Source organism: Canis aureus, chromosome 27 (genome assembly GCF_053574225.1).
Source record: "Canis aureus isolate CA01 chromosome 27, VMU_Caureus_v.1.0, whole genome shotgun sequence".
Classification (NCBI taxonomy): Eukaryota; Metazoa; Chordata; class Mammalia; order Carnivora; family Canidae; genus Canis; species Canis aureus.
The window spans coordinates 45,018,423-45,035,766 of NC_135637.1; the positions used below are offsets into that span (position 1 = coordinate 45,018,423).

Here is a 17,344-nt window from a genome sequence, read left to right on the forward strand (position 1 = left end):
AGTCAGAGTTGGCGTCCTATTGCCAACACCCTGGGCATCTATCAAGGACATGCCCACAGCATCCCCAAGAAGAGATTACAGGCCCTGCTTCCTCAGTGGAGCCTGAATCCACACTGAACACACATGTATACACACACACACACAGAGCACAGGGCAAATTCAACCTTTACCAGCAGAATATGAGGGAGTACTGACTGGGCAGCCACTAAGAGTCCCTTTTGGGGTGTTGGAAATTTTCTTTGTCTTCATCTGGAAGGTGGTAACACAGGTGTTTGCATACAAATGGAATCATCATGTGTACATTAATGATGACTGCCTTTGCTGTCTACAAATTTTACATTAACTTTTTTTAGTCCATGGAAATGGAAGTTTACTTGTTTCCAGCACCACTTATTGAAAGGACTTTGCTTTCTCCTATTGAATTGCTCTGGTGCTTTTGTGAAAAATCAATTGATATTACATATGTTCATCCTTGACTGGCAGCTGTATTACATTTCATTGAGCTGTCTTTGTCTTCTCCTTATGCCCGCACCATGCTGGTATAAGGAGACTTGCTGGTTTTCTTTGTGAGAAAATTTGATGACTGCCTTATAGAAGGGTTGAGGACAGGTTATGTAAGTTCCCACCTGTGTTCTTCTCATTCAAGTATGTAAAATAAGCAGACTGACAAAATAAATTTGAGAAAAAAGTTACAAGTTTAGAAGATAGGTGCATACACACACAGATACACACACACAAGGAGCCAACACCTGTATAATATAGGAGACTCTGAAAAGAAACAAGAGGATAGTACAAAGTCAAGTACAAATAGTACAGATTTGAGAGACCTTTCCTTAAATTAGAAAAAACATCTTTGAAACCATATATTCCAAGGGAAACTGTAAACCTGAGAAAACTGATCCAAGTGACCGACACCAGGATGTATTCTAGCAAAAATCAATAAACTTAAAAAGAAACTTGGAGCATTGAGGCAAAAAAAAAAAATCACAAGAGAAAGAAAAATCAGATTATCAGACTTCTTGAGAGCAACATTTTATACCAGAAGAAACTAGAGTGATATATTTAAGATATTCAGGGAAGGAAAACATGAGTGAAGGATTTTAGGTCCAGCTACACTGACTTCCAAGGATAAAGACCACAGTTACCAATACGCCACCAGCAGCCAGGAAGGCAGAGATGCACGTGGAGCCAGCATACGTAAGGTGTGAACACTAAAACCACAAAAATGCCAGAATTGACTTAAAATCATCATGGTGACAAGAAAGTAAGATTTACCCAGCAGATGTCATGAATGTGCTAGAAGAGCTAAAAGGTTTGTGTGTGTCACTTACTCTGGGGTCTGGAACTCTGAGCCATGCAGGCTCAACTGAGGCGTCATAGGATTGATAGTAGTAACTAGCTTTGTCCTCAGCTGAGAGCCCAGCAATAGTCAGAGGGACTGTGGTGCCCAAATTGGAACCAGAGAATGAGTCAGGAATCCTAAGGACTGGTTGTTGTTCTTGTAGATGAGGACTTCGGGGACCTGGCAGTTGCTGATGTGGCTTAAGATAACACATCCTGCAATGTTGCTGCCCCTTCCTGTGGAGGATACAGTGACCTTGTCTCTCAGGGATCTGACCTTGAGGCCAGCTGAGTCAGCATTGACTGGGCTTTGGCAAGAACGCTCTTGAGATCCCCCAGAACTGAGCACGCCGTGCCCCCTGCTGGGTCCAGGCCTCAGATCTTACCTCCTGGTGGGCAGAATGATCCCCAAATGGAATTAAAGAATAAAGGGGCTCTGGTGCTGCCTCTCTGCCAACTGGTCTCACCCTTTAAATCCAGTCTTAGACCTGGCCGCTAGAATAGTGTGGGAAACAGACCATAGGGCGCAGAGTGGAGACTAGGAGACCAGGAGGGAGATGGGCTTGGGTCAGGATGGTGGCCGTGGAAGCAGGGAGGATTGATTGCATCTCAGATATATTTTGAAGACAGGGATGGCAGGATTTTCAGATGAGAAATAAGCGAGAAAAAGAGAGGAATCCAGGACGCTGTCAGACACTGGGCTTAAGCAACCAGGAAGATGAAGCTGCCATTTTGGAGACGGAGACCTTGCCAAGGAGTGGGTTTGGAATCAGTTCCGTTTTGAAAATGAGTCTCATTATGACTTTTAATTCTTGGCATTTCTCGACCTTAATTTGACCATAAGATGTTTCTTTGTCCAGAGCATCTTTCAGGGCTCCTACTCAAAAAAGGCAGATTGGAGAAAAAGCCTACAGGGAGCAGGGGAAATGTGTGTCTGCTATTACTTAAAACATATTTAGGGACACCATAAAAGATATTGAAATAAGGCCATGAAAAGTTTTTTAAGCCTTCCATAATCCTAATGCTTTAACACACACACAAAAAAAGTTGTTTTTATTGCCCAATTCATCTTCCAGATGGATTTTTTTTCAGATAGATTTTCTATTCATTCATTCGTTCATTCCACAGTCACAGCATTAAAAAGAGTCGGCTATACACTCATCTGCGAATTTGATTATTTTAATTTTTTTTTTAAATGGGGACATGACCCTTTTTTTTTAAAATTTTTATTTATTTATGATAGTCACAGAGAGAGAGAGAGAGGCAGAGACACAGGCAGAGGGAGAAGCAGGCTCCATGCACCGGGAGCCCGACGTGGGATTCGATCCCGGGTCTCCAGGATCGCGCCCTGGGCCAAAGGCAGGCGCCAAACCGCTGCGCCACCCAGGGATCCCTTGATTATTTTAATTATGAACAGCATATATATTTTCATATTTATCATTCCGTTTTTACGACCATTGTAACAGCTGCCTTTCTTGCTTTCCCGGTGGCGGAGAAGAGTAAGGTGGGGGGTTTGGGGAGGCCGCGGGGAGGGGTCAGGAGGCAGGGCCGGTACCCGCGAGCCACGGAACCCGCGGACGCGGACGTGCGCGCGCCGGAGGACAGGCGAGGGGACGCCAGCCGCGGGGACGCCCGCCGCGGCCGGACCGGAAGTGGAGGCTGCCGAGTCCGCCCCCCGAGCGGAAGCTGCGGCGGGAGCCCCGGCGGGGGCCGCGGCGGGGCTGCGGGTGAGCGGCGGGCGGCGGGAAGCGCCGGGGAGGTGGGCCCCCAGCCCCGGGGCGTGGGAGAGGAGGCGGCGCCTCGCTTTCCCGCGCCCTGCTTCCCGGCGGGGGCGCCCGCACCCCGCGGCTGGCGGTGGGGGTGCCGGGAGGTGGTGAGGGGCGACCTCCATCGACCCTCCCGCGGGGCTCTGAGGTGCGGGCTGCGGCCACAGGTGGGGAGACGGAGGTGCGGGGGGCCGCCTGCCGCCCCGGGCCCGGCCCGGCCTTGAGGGCTCCGGGTGTGTTTCTCCGAGTTGTTGGTGGACAGACTCGCCGGATTCAGTTCTCGCAGGTGAAAGGGAGGACTGGCCTTATCCTGCCTCTTTGCCACTCAGCCTTCGGGAGAGGACGTGGGAAGGTCCGCCCAGAGTGGGCTTGATGGCCACGGAGCCCCGAGGTGCCCCTAGAGCCGCGGCAAAGGTCGCCTGGGCCTCGGCCGCATTGTTCTGAGCCTCGGTCCGCTCGCAGTCAGAAAACTGCCCAGGCCAGCCTCGAGGCGTGACGGGCCAGGCTGGAGAGAGCGGCGGCGTGCGGAGCGGGCTTGCGTGCAGAGGAGGGGCTTGCTCTCCGGACCCCGCGGCACCGGCTTAAGTGGCCAAGGTGGAGATCCTGCTCTCGGTGCTGTCTGCGCCACCGCTGGGCCTCCACCCCCAAGCCGAGTTCCGTTGTTCGTAAGACTGACAGGGGAGGACTTTGTGTACCGCGACCCCCGAGGGCACCCACCGTTGCTGATCCTGCTGCCGAGAGGAGAGTCCGCCGACCGACCGGCAGTAAGTGCCCACCTGACGCTCTCACTTTACAGTTCCAGTGTGTGTTGTTTGCTGTCAACACGCCCTCAGCACTGGCTGATTCTCCCTTTTGAAATGAGAGAACCAACTTCAGATGCAGCTTTAGCAGGCGACGAGATCAAATGTGATGAACCACATAGGTTATGGAAAAGAAGGCGATCACATTTCCCTTTAAAAATAACAGACATTTAAGATTTTATTTATTCATGAAAGAGAGAGAGAGGCAGAGACACAGGCAGAGGGAGAAGCAGGCTCCATGCGGGGAGCCCACGTGGGACTCGATCCCGGAGCTCCGGGGTCCCGCCCTGGGCTGAAGGCAGAGCTAAACCGCTGAGCCACCGGGGCTGCCTTAAGATTTTTTTTTTTTTTTAAGATTTTTTTTTAAATTTTTTTATTGATTTATGATAGTCACAGAGAGAGAGAGAGGCAGAGACACAGGCAGAGGGAGAAGCAGGCTCCATGCGGGGAGCCCGATGTGGGACTCGATCCAGGACCCCAGGATCACGTCCTGAGCGGAAGGCAGGCGCACTTAACTGCTCAGCCACCCAGGTGTTCCAAGGAGAGAGAGAATCTCAAGCAGACTTCCCACTGAGTACAGAGCCGGATGGATGGATACCAGACTTGATCCCAGGTCCCAGGACCTGAGCCAAAGTCAGACACTTAACCTGAGCCACCCAGGCGCCCCTCTTCCGTACTTCTAAATCGTAGTTCTTTTTGACCACTTATGTGTGTCTACTGCACTAAATGTAACAAGTAAAAAAGGAAGTATGGTTAGCAGAAGGCCCCCCCAGGTCCAGCTTCCAGACCCTAACCCCACTCTTGCCCCCAGGTGGTTGCTTTGCCATTTCTTGAGTGTGTGTGTGCACGCATCCATAGATGGCAGTGCTTTGTACAGTCACACACTTCACTTCTTCATGTAATTTCTCTGAAACTCAATTCACATTAGTATTTACGGAGCAGATGCACTTCTTTCTCATTGCTGCTTGGTGTTCCATTGTCTGCCACACTTTATTTAACAGTTCCTTGTTGGCATACCCTAGAACGTTTCTAATGTCTTCTGACTGATAATGCTGCAGGGGATTCCCCGGCGGTGTGTTACCCGCTGTGTCCTGCCTCAGGAACCCAGTGTCCACGTGGACAGTCTTGCCAGCGCCCACTGCTTACTTCTGCAGTCTCCTGTCCCCCTGCGGCCTCATCCCCCACGCCATTCAGGCCCCCACACCAGTGCCCAGGCACCTTGCCCTCTGACTTTTTTTCTTCTTCTTCCACCCCTGCTCCCCACTCTAGCACATAAAGATTTTAGACCCCACCAGCGCATGCCCTGCGTGGACCTTCCCACGTCCTCCCCTCCTCCTTGCCCATCCTAGAGTATCTTTCCCCTCACCCTCTCACTCCTACTCACCTGGCACATCCCATCCCTGCTAAATCTAGCCCTTCCCCTGCTGGCAGCCTGCCCCCAGTGCCATCTCCTGTCCTCACTGCTGACCTGCTGACATTTGTACTTCTTAGAGGGGCCCTCTGGCCAAGGACAGCCACTGCTTCCCACCCAGAGACATCACTCCAGCAATTCCCCCCTCACCTCCTGCATCTTCTCTTTTCCCTCTACTCTACTACTTCTATCCTCCTTACAAACATGCTGGTTTATCTTCCATCTTAAAATGTAAAAACCTACTCACTGTTCCTCTTCCCTCCTTCCAGGTCCTCTTGAGCTCACCCCCCTCAGGCTTTTCCCTTTGGCACTCCTGCATGAAACAGCTCCCATCAAGGTCACCTGGTGCCTGTAGGTCTCCAGACCCCAACGTCAGGTCTCCATTATCACCTCCCCCAGGCTGCAAGTATCTGTAGCCTTCGATGTGTGATGTGCAATGACTTCCTGCCTCCCCTCCCGCCCTCCTCACCCCCGCCACCAACCCAAGTGCCTCTTCTCTGGCCTTTGAGGATCTCCCCTCTCCTGAGTCACCTTATCTCCCCAGCCCCCAACTTGGGCTCCTTTCCCTGCTCCACATGCCACCACATGCCACCGCCTCCTCCATGGCCCAGCTGGCTATTAGGCAGCTCACATTTAACATACCTGACAGCTCCTGCATCTTTGTCCCAAACTGCTCCTTCCTCCTAACTTCCCATCTCAACAAATGGGAATCCCATCCTTTAGCTCCCTAGGCCAAAGGCACTGGAGTCATTCTGCACTTGCCTCACTTCCCCTTCTCAGTCCTGTTGGCTCTGCCTTGGGAATCAGCCCCAGACCCCAACTTTCCCTCAGCACCTCCATCACTGCCCCCAAGGCCCAGTGACTCCCTTCTTAGAGCCAGAGGGATCTCTTGAACACTTGAAGTCAGGTCATCAGGCTCCTGTGCTACCTCCCAGTTCCCTCAAAGCAAACCCAAAGTCTGAAACTGCCCTCCCCACTGTCCCCCAATCCTCTGTGGGTCTTAATGCCTGGACTTTGTCCCACGTGGCACATAGCAACACATACTGAGCATGTAGTATGTGCTCAATAAATTCTGGTGGGGTGATTGAATTCATTCCCAGGGGTGGGATTGCTGGGGATGTGCACTTGTAGTTTTGAGAGAGATCGTCTAATTGATCCGCACAGAGGTTGGTCCAGTTTTACTTCAGCCACCTACCTTCATAGTTTGCCTGTCACCAGACCCTCCTCCACGTGTGCTCATCCTGTGATCATTGCTAGTGAGATAAGCATGAGCTCATTTTACTTCTAATTTGCCATTACAAGTGTTGTTGGCCATCATATCACAAAGGGCTAATTTCCTCATTATATAAAACAATTACTAAAAATGAGAAAACAGCAGTCTGGCTGGGGAGAGAAAGGGTAAAGAAATAGGAATAGACCATTCACAGAAAAAGAAAGCAAATGCTTTCAAACATGAGATATGTTTCTGAGCTTCTGAAATCCTTATGTGTCTTTCCTTCATACCAAAGTTTATGTTTTCTTCTAGTATTTTTCTAGTTTTTTTTTTTTTTTAAGATTTTATTTATTTGAAAGAGTGATGGAGGGCAGCCCCAGTGGCTCAGTGGTTTAGCGCCGCCTACAGCCCAGGGCGTGATCCTGGAGACCCGAGATGGAGTCTCACGTCGGGCTCCCTGCATGGAGCCTGCTTCTCCCTCTGCCTGTGTCTCTGCCTCTCTCTCTCTCTCTCTCTCTCTCTCTCTCTCTCTCTCCTCTCTCTCCCCCCTCTCTGTGTATTCTCATGAATGAATAAATAAAATCTTTTAAAAAAAAACCCTTTAAAAAAACAAAAGAAAGAACGTGATGGAGAAAGAGCACAAGTGGTGAGAGGGGCAGAGGGAGAGGAAGAAGCAGGCTCCCCACTGAGCAGGGAGCTCGATCCTGGGACCACAGGATCATGACCTGAGCCAATGACAGACACTTCACTGACTGAGCCACCCAGGCACCCCTAGTATTTTTTCTAGTTTGATCTTTTTGCGTAAATTTCTGCCAGCTCTGGAATCTGTTTTGGTGGCAATTCTAAAGTAGGAGTCTAGGGCAGCCCCGGTGGCTCAGCGGTTTAGTACCACCTTTGGTCCAGGGCATGATCCTGGAGACCCGGGATCAAGTCCCACGTTAGGCTCCCTGCATGGAGCCTGCTTCTCCCTCTGCCTGTGTCTGCCTCTGTGTGTGTGTGTGTGTGTGTGTGTGTGTGTGTGTGTGTGTCTCATGAATAAATAAATGATATCTTAAATAAATAAATAAAGTAGGAATCTAGCTTTAACCCTCCCAGCCCACCCAGAAGGTTGCCCAGTTGTTTAAGTAGCAGTCATGTTGTTGGGTTGGTTTTTTTTTAATACAGTGTCATATTTGTCAATGTTAAGGCCATATATATAGTGATCAAAAAGACAGCAGGAAGAAAAAAAAAAGCAGGAATTCAATGTCCTGTAGCAATCATGGAACCAGTTGTCACAGTGGCCGGCAGTGATCCAGACCTCAGGCAACTCGTGCTGGTGTAGAATGAGACAGTAACTAACCGTGGCGTGGTGCGGTCTATTGTAACGGACTCGGGGCAGCAGGAAATGCTTTGTCCCGCCCCAGGGTGTTGGGAGAGCTCTTTAACCAAGAGTTGGCACTAGAGCCAGGCCTTCAGAGAGTCAAGCTGCATTCTCTGGGCTTGGTGGTACATTCCGAGCAAGGGAACAGAGGCTTAAGAATATGTTTTTCTTTAGATATGGTGTCCAGTTTAATTGGCCAGAGCATGATCTGCAATGCTAGAGATTGTGAAAGGCAGGCAGGAAGGTAGATTGGAGCCCATTGGAAAGGGGCTGTCGAGTACTACTGGGGTCTGGACTCCATTGGCCAATGGGTCTCAGGCCTCTTTTGGATCAGAAAGATCTAGGGAACATGGCCTGGCATCTGCATTTTATAAAATGTCCCAGGGTGGGGCGCCTGGGTGGCTCAGTCAGTTGAGTGTATGAGGACTCTTGATTTCAGCTGGAGTCATGATCTCAGGGTCCTGGGATCACGAGCCCTGAGTTAGGCTCCCTGTTCAATGGGGAGTCTGCTTCTCTCCCTCTGCCCCTCCCCCGCCTGTGTACGATCTCTCTTTCTCTCTCAAATAAATCTTAAACAAAACCAGAAAATGTCCCGGGGCATCCCGATTCTCCGCTGAGGTGGAGGTACTGCTCTCAGCCCTGGGGAGCAAACAGAAGTGTGCCCTGGGTGGAGGGCTGGCCCTCTGCGCTACCCCAGCCTGTCAGTCCAGATCCAAAGGCCCCCAAGTCTCCCTAGCACGGATTTGGTGACATGACTAACCTGAGGTCAGGGAGCCACATCAACTTCTGCCAAAGGAACCCAAATTCCCAAGGTGTTCGTTTCTAAGCCAGTTCCATTGCCCTGGTTTATCCCATGTCTTTTTTTTTCTTTTTCTTCAGGTTTGTTTGTTTAAGTAAACTCTACACCCAGTGTGGGGCTTGAACTCACAACCCTGAGATCAAGAGTTGCATTCTTTACTGACTGAGACAGCCAGAAACCCCTATGTGTGGAGTTTGGGTTTTGGGGGGGGTGTTGTTTTTTTTAAGTAGGCTCCATGCCCAACGCGGAGCCCAACACAGAGCTTGAAAACTCACAACCCTGAGATCAAGACCTCAACTGATATCAAGAGTCAGATGCTTAACTGACTGAGCCACCCAGGAATCCCAAAGAAATTGTGTCTACTTGTGTTTTGCTTTTTGGGTTTTTTAAAAAGATTTATTTGTTGGGCACCCGGGTGGCTCTTTTGGGTCCTGGGATTGAGCTCCTGTTCAGCGGGAGCCTGCTTTTTCCTCTCCCTCTGCTGCTACCCCTGCTTATTCTTTCTCTTTCATAAATAAATTAAAAATCTTTTTTAAACATTTAAAAAATATTTATTTACTCGAGAGAGAGAGGGAGCGTGTATGAGCAGGGGTAGAGACAGGGAGAGAGAAACCCAAGCAGACTCCCCACTGAGCATGGAAACTGAGGCAAGGCTCCATCTCACTACCGTTAGGTCAAACTTGAACTGAAACCAAGAGTCTGATGCTCAACCAACTGCACCACCCAGGCACCGCTGGTTTTTGTTTTTTAAAATGAGTTTCCTTCTTGGTAGAGTTTCCATTAGAAGCATTTGTTTTCTGTGTGTCTTTCAGAGGAGTCAGCTTTGATGGTAGTGTTGAGCTGCAGAAGAACAGTTTCTGAACTTCATCTCCATCCCTCTGAAACTGGAGTGTGAAGGGCCAAAGCCCCGGGCAGCTTTCAGACAAGATGAAGACCGTGCTCATGGTTGCAGAAAAGCCGTCCTTGGCCCAGTCCATTGCTAAAATCCTCTCGGGGTAAGAAAGACAAACCGGCGGGTTTGTGGGAGGAATCACTAAACATGGTCATTTCTTTTTTTCTGGAGTGTGACTCCAGCCCTCTGGAATTGACTTGGTTCAGGACAGTGGGTGTTACTGAAGCATCTCAGTATTAGTTTTTGTGGGTGCATTTACTGCTACATTCAGTGTGCGGTCCAGGACTCCCAAAAGGTACAGACACCATTCACAGCGTAGCACCGGGCAGTCCACTGTTGCTCATAAAGCAGCACCCAGCCCTGGTAACTTACACAGAAAGAGAATTCACTAGAAGGAAGAATACAGAGCCAAGATCTCGCCCTGGTCTAAGTCTGAGGCCATGCCACAGACCGTATCGCCACAGGAGCTTTGCCACTGCCCTCAACCACTATAGCTGCAGCCTGTGTGCCTCATGTCACTCAAGAGCAGCATTAGGCTGGCCCTGGTATATAGCCCTACTGAGACACCAGGGCACTAAGAAAGGGGACATCTGTCCCTTAACTCCATCCTGGCCACTGGGGTAGTTGGTGGGGTGCTCCTTTCCTTCCTATCTCTGACTTCCCTCCAGATAGGAAGGGTGCTTGGGTGCTCTGGGTACCTAGAAATGGCCTATGTCCACCGTGACCTCCCCTGGGTCAGGACAGTGGGATGGTGTCTCTTTGAAGGGGAGGGGAGAGCTGAGAAGTGCCCGATCCACAGAAGCTAAGAAAGTTCAGTTGAGAGGCTGTCAGTGGGGAGCGGGAGCATGAGAAGATGTCAAGGGACCTGGTAATGAGGAGGTCCATGGAGACCTGGTGAAGTTTGAAAGAAGTGGGGCAGAAATGAGAGGAAGGGCCCAAGTGTCTGCTGTGGAGAGCCTTCAGAGAGGGTGCTCCTGGCCTTCAGCTGGCCCAGGGCCCTGCGTGGTGAGCATACCGTGCTGGTTGGTTAGCAATGAGTGGTGTTCCCCGGAGGACCACGACATTCGTCAGCACTGTTACATGCAGTGGCCTGAGGAACGCTGCCACTGACTGCTCTGGGGAAGGGGGACTCTGGCCCTGTGAGTGGTGGCTTCTGGGTCTGGGGCCTCTGTGGTGGCTGTGGCCTGCTGGAGCAGCCATCACTGTGCTTCTCTGCAGGAAACATGTCCTCCCACAAAGGGCTGAACGGAACATGCTCCGTGCATGAGTACAGCGGGACCTTTGCTGGCCAGCCCGTCCGCTTCCAGATGACATCCGTCTGTGGTCATGTGATGACCTTGGATTTCCTGGGTGAGCCCCCTGCACCCTGCCCAACCCCTATCCCACTGAGGGAAGCCCGGCAAAGTGCTGCCCCAAGTCTAGATGGAGCCAGGGAGGGCTCCAGGCAGACAAATTAGTGCAGAACCCATGAGTCCTGAGGCCAGCAGGTCCTGGGTCATCTAGAACCCAGGTTTTAGAGCTCAATGCCCGTGGGTCCCCATCCCAGAGGCACCCCTTAGTCACTGCATGCCCTATGCTCCTTCCTGTGCTTCCTAGAGGTGGTGGATGCCCACCTCAGAGGGGCTGGCCCATGCAGGCACTTGGGAGGTGAATGTGACTGTTGCCCAGTGGTCGTTTGGTGGCTGTCATTGTCATCTTTGTTATCTGTTACCTTGGAAGGGCCAGCATTAGTGACCCAGCAGAGCCACATGCAGGGCCCTGTGGTTGATGAGAGACTCCAGCCTAGGCTCTGTCTCATGCTCTACAGGCTCATGGGCTGGGACTGGAGCCTCTAGAAATTTCTGTTCCAAAAAAAAAAAAAAAAGAAATTTCTGTTCCACATGTGTGATGTGAGTCTTACGATAGTGCCATCCACTTCCTAGGATTGAGGACTCAGTGTGACGGTGAAGGAAGAGAGCTTAGTGCACAGCAAAGTCTCAATACTTCTTGTTGCCCAGTGACAACAAGGACATTGATTCAGTCGTGTGGCCAAGCATTTGGACTCTTGAGTTTTATCACCAGCCAGCAGGTGGGGAGCTGGGATTTGAACTTGACTCTGTATGACCCCGTTCTCCCAGGCTGTACGAAATGGGGACAAAAAGAAAGCCAGAGGGCTAAGCTTGCAAGCACTGAGCACTGAGTAGAGAAGTAGGTGGATGTACCAGACACGAAGCCCAAGAGACTGATTCCCCATGGGGTTCCCCTGAGCACCTGTCATGTGTGCAGTCAAGTGCTGGGTAGGGGGAGAGTTGCAGCTATTCAGGCTGGAAGAGAAGACAGAGGTAGGAGGGGTGTGGTTCAGTGCTCTGGCAAAGTGAGCCAGCCCAGGAATGGCGCTCCAGCCACAGGGCATGTCCTGAAGTGAGGCTGGAGCAGCAGCAGCCCTGCCCAGCGGTGGCTCCTGGAGGTGACCAAGGTGTGGTGTCACCTCAGCAGCCCAGGGGAATGAAGGCCCAGCTCTGCCTCCAATTGTGGGGTTCCCCTGGGCAAATTGTTCTCCAAGCCTCCCTCTCCTCCTGGGCCTATGACAATTGGAGAGATCAAGCTTGGTGAGCCAAGAAGTATGATTCAGCTGTCACTGTGGCTATGGTTTGTAGGAAAGTACAACAAATGAGACAAGGTGGACCCCGCAGAGCAGTTCAGCCAAGCCCCGACAGAGAAGAAGGAGGCTAACCCCCAGCTGAACATGGTGAAGTTCCTGCAGGTGTGTGGGCGTGCTAGGGCATGGGCACCTGAGAAGCCTCTACTCTGGGCCCTCTGCACTGCAGGTGGTCTCCAGAGTCCTCTCTTTGATGAACTGGAGGCCTTTGCTGGAAGCCCTGGGTGGGCCTCGCAGCCCTTTCTGCGAGCTCCCCCTGCTGGCCCACGAGGCACCTTTCAGACTGTTCTCACAACCATCCACTGGCCCACCTGGGCAGCCGGGTCACTCAGCCCTGGAGAGCAGAAATTCTGCTTTTTAAACTGTTTGTTGGTGGTGGCGGTTTTTCTAATCTTAAATGCACACACATTATGGAAAATATTAAAAAGTAGAAGGAAGAAAAAAATATATAATCACACTACCTAAGACAACCACCATTAACATTTAGGCTTATTTCATTTCAGCCCTCTTCCCATGCAGTTTTGGGGGTTAAGATCATTTTGCATTTATAATTTCTTTGTGTCCAAAAAACAAAGTCCTGAGTGAAGTTCTCTGAGTGGCTAAGGCAGCCTAACTGCGTCTAGCGCCGCTGCTCAGCCCGGGCCCAGTCTGGGTGGCAGTCCTGCTCCATGGGGCTCAGGGTGTGGTTGGGAGCACCGTCGGTGGGCACTACGGGCCAGGCCACGGAGGGGCCAGTCACTGTGTACTCTGTGGCAGGTGGAGGGCAAAGGCTGCGACTATATTGTGCTATGGCTGGACTGCGACAAGGAGGGAGAGAACATCTGTTTTGAGGTAAGAGGGGGCCTACTGCTGTCCTTAGTTCGAGCCTTCCCACTGACCTGTCCTCGCATTTGCGCCATGCCGGGGGTGCGGCTGGGAATCTGCTGCGTTGCCTTAGAAATGCCTTTTTTCGGGATCCCTGGGTGGCGCAGCGGTTTGGCGCCTGCCTTTGGCCCAGGGCGCGATCCTGGAGACCCGGGATCGAATCCCACGTCGGGCTCCCGGTGCATGGAGCCTGCTTCTCCCTCTGCCTGTGTCTCTGCCTCTCTCTCTCTCTCTGTGACTATCATAAATAAAAAAAAAAAAAAAAAAAAAATTAAAAAAAAAAAAAAGAAAAAAAAAAAAAAAAGAAATGCCTTTTTTCCTCCTTTAGTTTGGAAATTGCATAGACACTTTGAAATGTATGGACTCTGCCAAGGGCAGAGGGGTATTACCTATTCCCCTACTCGGGTGCACTGTGTGAGCAAACATACAGACAGAGGGCAGAATTTTCTCAGTGGATGGGAAGGTTTTCAGGCCTTCTGGGCACCTCTCAGGGACCTATGGCCAAGGTTGGTTGCCACTTAGCTACCTTTCTTCCTGCTTTTCTCACTTCCAGCCTTCACCGTCCCCTCCAAGATGCCATCAAGCCTCCCCCTCCCGTCTTGTTTCCACCCTCCCTGCAAGGACACAGGTGTCTGCCTCTCTTGTGGCTGTGACGCCCTCACGCGGCTCCTGACTGCAGGTGTCCCCTGGTGCAGCTCACGCTCCTGCCTCTTGCACCCCCAGTTCTCACCCGGAGCCTATTACACTTTGGGGCTTAGGAAATGCTTCCTGTGTGGCAGAGGGAGCTCAGGACAACCCAAGTTCCAGCACAGCACCCTCAGTCAACATGATCACGCTTTGTCCCTTCCTAGGCACTCTTGTCCCGGCCCCACCCCTACGGGACTGCTCCTTCCCTGGGGGCAGAAGCTCGGGGGCTTTCTCCCCTCAGCAACAAAGGCACCCCCCACCAAAGAATCTACATGGCCAGGGTCCAGTGTGACTCCCCTCCCACTGCACAGCCTTCATAGTGAGTCTGGCTCCAGGCCCCCTGCTGGGCTTAGCCCTCAGTCCCTAAGGTGGGGGTCCCCTGTGCCCTCCCTGCTCCTGCCCTTTGTCTTTTCCTCTTCATTCTGATTTCCCTCCCTGGCTTTTCTTCAGCTTCTTAAGAGTTCCACCCACCCCTCCTTGCACTCTGCCCTCTAAAAAGAAGGGAAATGGGTCAAGTGGGGTGGATTGCATGACTGAGTTTCCCTGTGTCGTGGCATTAGCATTTCCTGGTTTGGCAAGGGTGAAAGCAGATAAGAGAAAGGATGGTAGTAAGGGGGGGTGTTTGAACAAGTTTGTCAGTGGAAGGAAAAGAAGCCGTGTAGCAGGAGTGATGTGGAGAGACAGACTTCTGGACAGGCAAGGAGGTGGAGGAGGGTCTGGCAGGATGGAGAGGAAGTCACACCAGCAAGGTTCAGCCCCAGAGAGGAGCCCTCACACGAGAGGCGTGGAGGCAGAGATTTGGAAGGTGAGTGACAGCTGGGCTGCCTCCCCCAGGTCCTGGACGCTGTGCTGCCCGTCATGAATCCAACCCATAGTGGCGAAAAGACCGTGTTCCGGGCCAGGTTCAGCTCCATCACAGACACGGACATCTGTGCCGCCATGGCCCGCCTGGGCGAGCCAGACCACAACGAGGCGCTGTCGGTGGACGCCAGGCAAGAGCTGGACCTGCGCATCGGCTGTGCGTTCACCAGGTGCCGGCTGCCCTCCCTTTGGCCAGGGCTCCTGCCTCATGGGTCCCCATTTGCTGCCCCTGGGCCTGGTTAGTACTAGGCTAGTGTCCATATTCTAAAAACCCTGAAGGCAACTGTCTCTCTGGCAGGGTGTTTGCCTCACTGCATGGGTCTTGAGGAGAGGGTGGAGGGCATAGAATAGAATAGAAGGGTTTCCCAGCCCCAGGATGGGTGGAAACTCTTCTCTCTTGCCTTCCGTGCCATGTGTGCAAACACATGATTCCTCTCTACCCACACACACCTTTCCCGGCCCCTGTGCTGAGCCACGTTCTCACTCTGTCCCCTGTCTTCTGAGCAGGGGCACTGCCGCCAGCTGGCCCCATGCTGGACTCAACGTGGGTGATTAACGATGGTGGCTTTGAGTGCATACGTGACCAGAATATCTTTCTCTACCCCATGCCTCCTTGTAGATTTCAAACTAAGTACTTCCAGGGAAAATATGGCAATCTAGACAGCTCCCTCATCTCCTTTGGGCCATGTCAAACCCCTACCCTGGGCTTCTGCGTGGAGAGACATGATAAAATCCAGTCCTTCAAACCGGAGACGTACTGGGTGCTGCAGGCCAAGGTTTGCTTTCCCTTCCCTACACACGCTGGGTCTTTCCAGGTTCGGGCTGTGGACTCTGAGGGTCTTCTGTCATCATCCGGCCCATTAAACCCCCGAGGCCAAGGGCACAGGAGGGACGCCAGAGTGGTCTGTGGGGTGCTCAGGGAAGGGATCCCAGCCTTCATAGGCCTGAATGCATTGAATTTAGAGGCAAGAATGAACTCAGCCTTGAGGGGGAGGGGGCCGGGTAGATCATGCCTCAGAACAGTCAGCTGTGATGGTCAGGTCCGAGGTTTGGACCAAGGGCCATAAGCCACTGACTTTCAGACTTTTTGAAGTCTTAGAACCATTTCTCCAAATAATGCCGTCCGTGTAAGCTTCTTACAAGATTTAAAGCAATACAGAGCTGGTCTGGTTGACATAGGGCTGGGGGCCCCTGTAAGGACTACACCTAGTGCTGGCCAGGTGTCAGAGGGTGGGCAGGGATGGCATTTGTGACGGAGGTTCCAACACCCTTAAGGATACAGCAGCCTTGGCTCTGGGCTCCCCTTACGAGACTACTTGCCGAATCTCAGGGGAGAGGCCTGGAGTCAGGGCAGCCTTTCCTTGGGACAGGGCTGGGTCTCAGCCTACATATCTGTGCACCTCTGCACACCTGTATAGGTATGGCTGTGAGACCTTAGAGCCGGGACCATTTTCTTCCCAGAGGAGGACCAGCTTCATCTACCTCGATTCTCTTCCCTGGCAGTGTGTGCTCACCTGGACATTTTCTTTCCCGTCTTCTGCCTTTGTACTTTTTCCTATAGGTCAATGCCGATAAAGACAGATCTCTTCTTTTGGACTGGGACCGAGTACGAGTGTTCGACCGGGAGATCGCACAGATGTTTTTAAACTTGACAAAGCTGGAGAAGGAAGCCCAGGTGGGCCTGCCCCACGTGTATCTGTCACGTTTGCTCGGGGCAGGGGTAGACCTTGGATGCCTCTGGCTAGAAGAGTAGCTCGTGACCTAGGGTCCCATCTTTCTTTCCTTTCTGGAAATAGACATCTTGTAGAAAGATGGACAGTTATTGATGCAAGCGGTAACTGTGTGCTACATCCCTGCTCTGTACCAGGCATTGCCCCACATCCACGACCTGCAGCCCCTATCCATGTGACCCCAGGGGCATTATCTCTTTTTGGCAGGACTCCATTTCACACCAATGTGCCTTTTCTGTGATACGGACGCTAACAACTCTAGAGGGACCTGTGTGCATGTCAGTGAACTCGGCCGAGGTCACACAGCTAGCATGGGATATCCCAGCCTCAGTCAGCTTTCCTGGCCTTTATGGTGCTGTGTTTTTTACTCAGGTTTTTTATGAATTTGAGAGTCATGTGCTGGGCTTTTAGGAAGAGGGTGATGCCACCTGGCAGGGGGCTGGCTGCCTGGGGTGGGGGCAATTCCACCGCCACTGCAGTGGCCCACAGCCTTACCAGCTACCACAGTCGTGCAGGTACGGCCTGGCCTTCTTCAGCTGCCTTCTCGTCCTTTTCAAGCTTTCCTTGGGTGCCCTCTGCTTAGACATGCAATTGATGCAGGCTTCCAGAACTTCCTCCAAAGCTGCTTCACACTTTTTTTTTTTTTCTTAAGATTTATTTATTTATACATGAGAGACACAGACTGAAAGAGAGAGGCAGTCATAGGCAGAGGGAGAAGCAGGCTCCTTGCAGGGAGCCCAGTTTGGGACTCGATCCCAGATCCCAGGATCACAACCTGAACCGAAGGGCGCTGCCCAATCGCTGAGCCATCCAGTCGTCCCTGCTTCACGCTTTTATCCTTGATCGTGTTCTCAGGATACCCCTTGCCACCATCTCCAGGTCTCACCCATAGTGATCCCAGCTTCCACTGCAGCACACACCCATTTTGGACTAAATTTGCCCCCACATTTGTCCTTCTGGAATCCACAAGGCACTGCCCTGA

At 51.9% G+C, this 17,344-nt stretch overlaps 1 protein-coding gene across 1 annotated transcript; it reads left to right on the forward strand.

The window, feature by feature from the left end:
- Positions 1–9,617: 9,617 nt before the first annotated feature.
- Positions 9,618–16,400, forward strand: LOC144299454 (DNA topoisomerase 3-beta-1-like). The gene is made up of 8 exons (XM_077874968.1): positions 9,618–9,685; positions 9,854–9,945; positions 10,801–10,932; positions 12,237–12,325; positions 12,977–13,051; positions 14,606–14,802; positions 15,252–15,408; positions 16,194–16,400. The coding sequence occupies exons 1-8, from the start codon at positions 9,618–9,620 to the stop codon at positions 16,383–16,385; spliced, it is 1,002 nt and encodes a 333-aa protein (XP_077731094.1). The 3' UTR covers positions 16,386–16,400.
- Positions 16,401–17,344: the final 944 nt, after the last annotated feature.

Bases quoted from the DNA above. Each gene is read 5' to 3' on its own strand.
- LOC144299454 (XM_077874968.1), top strand. From the start codon at position 9,618: ATGAAGACCGTGCTCATGGTTGCAGAAAAGCCGTCCTTGGCCCAGTCC. The intron at 13,052-14,605 runs GTAAGAGGGGGC...TGCCTCCCCCAG, and splicing joins GAGAGAACATCTGTTTTGAG to GTCCTGGACGCTGTGCTGCC. The intron at 15,409-16,193 runs GTTTGCTTTCCC...TTTTTCCTATAG, and splicing joins ACTGGGTGCTGCAGGCCAAG to GTCAATGCCGATAAAGACAG.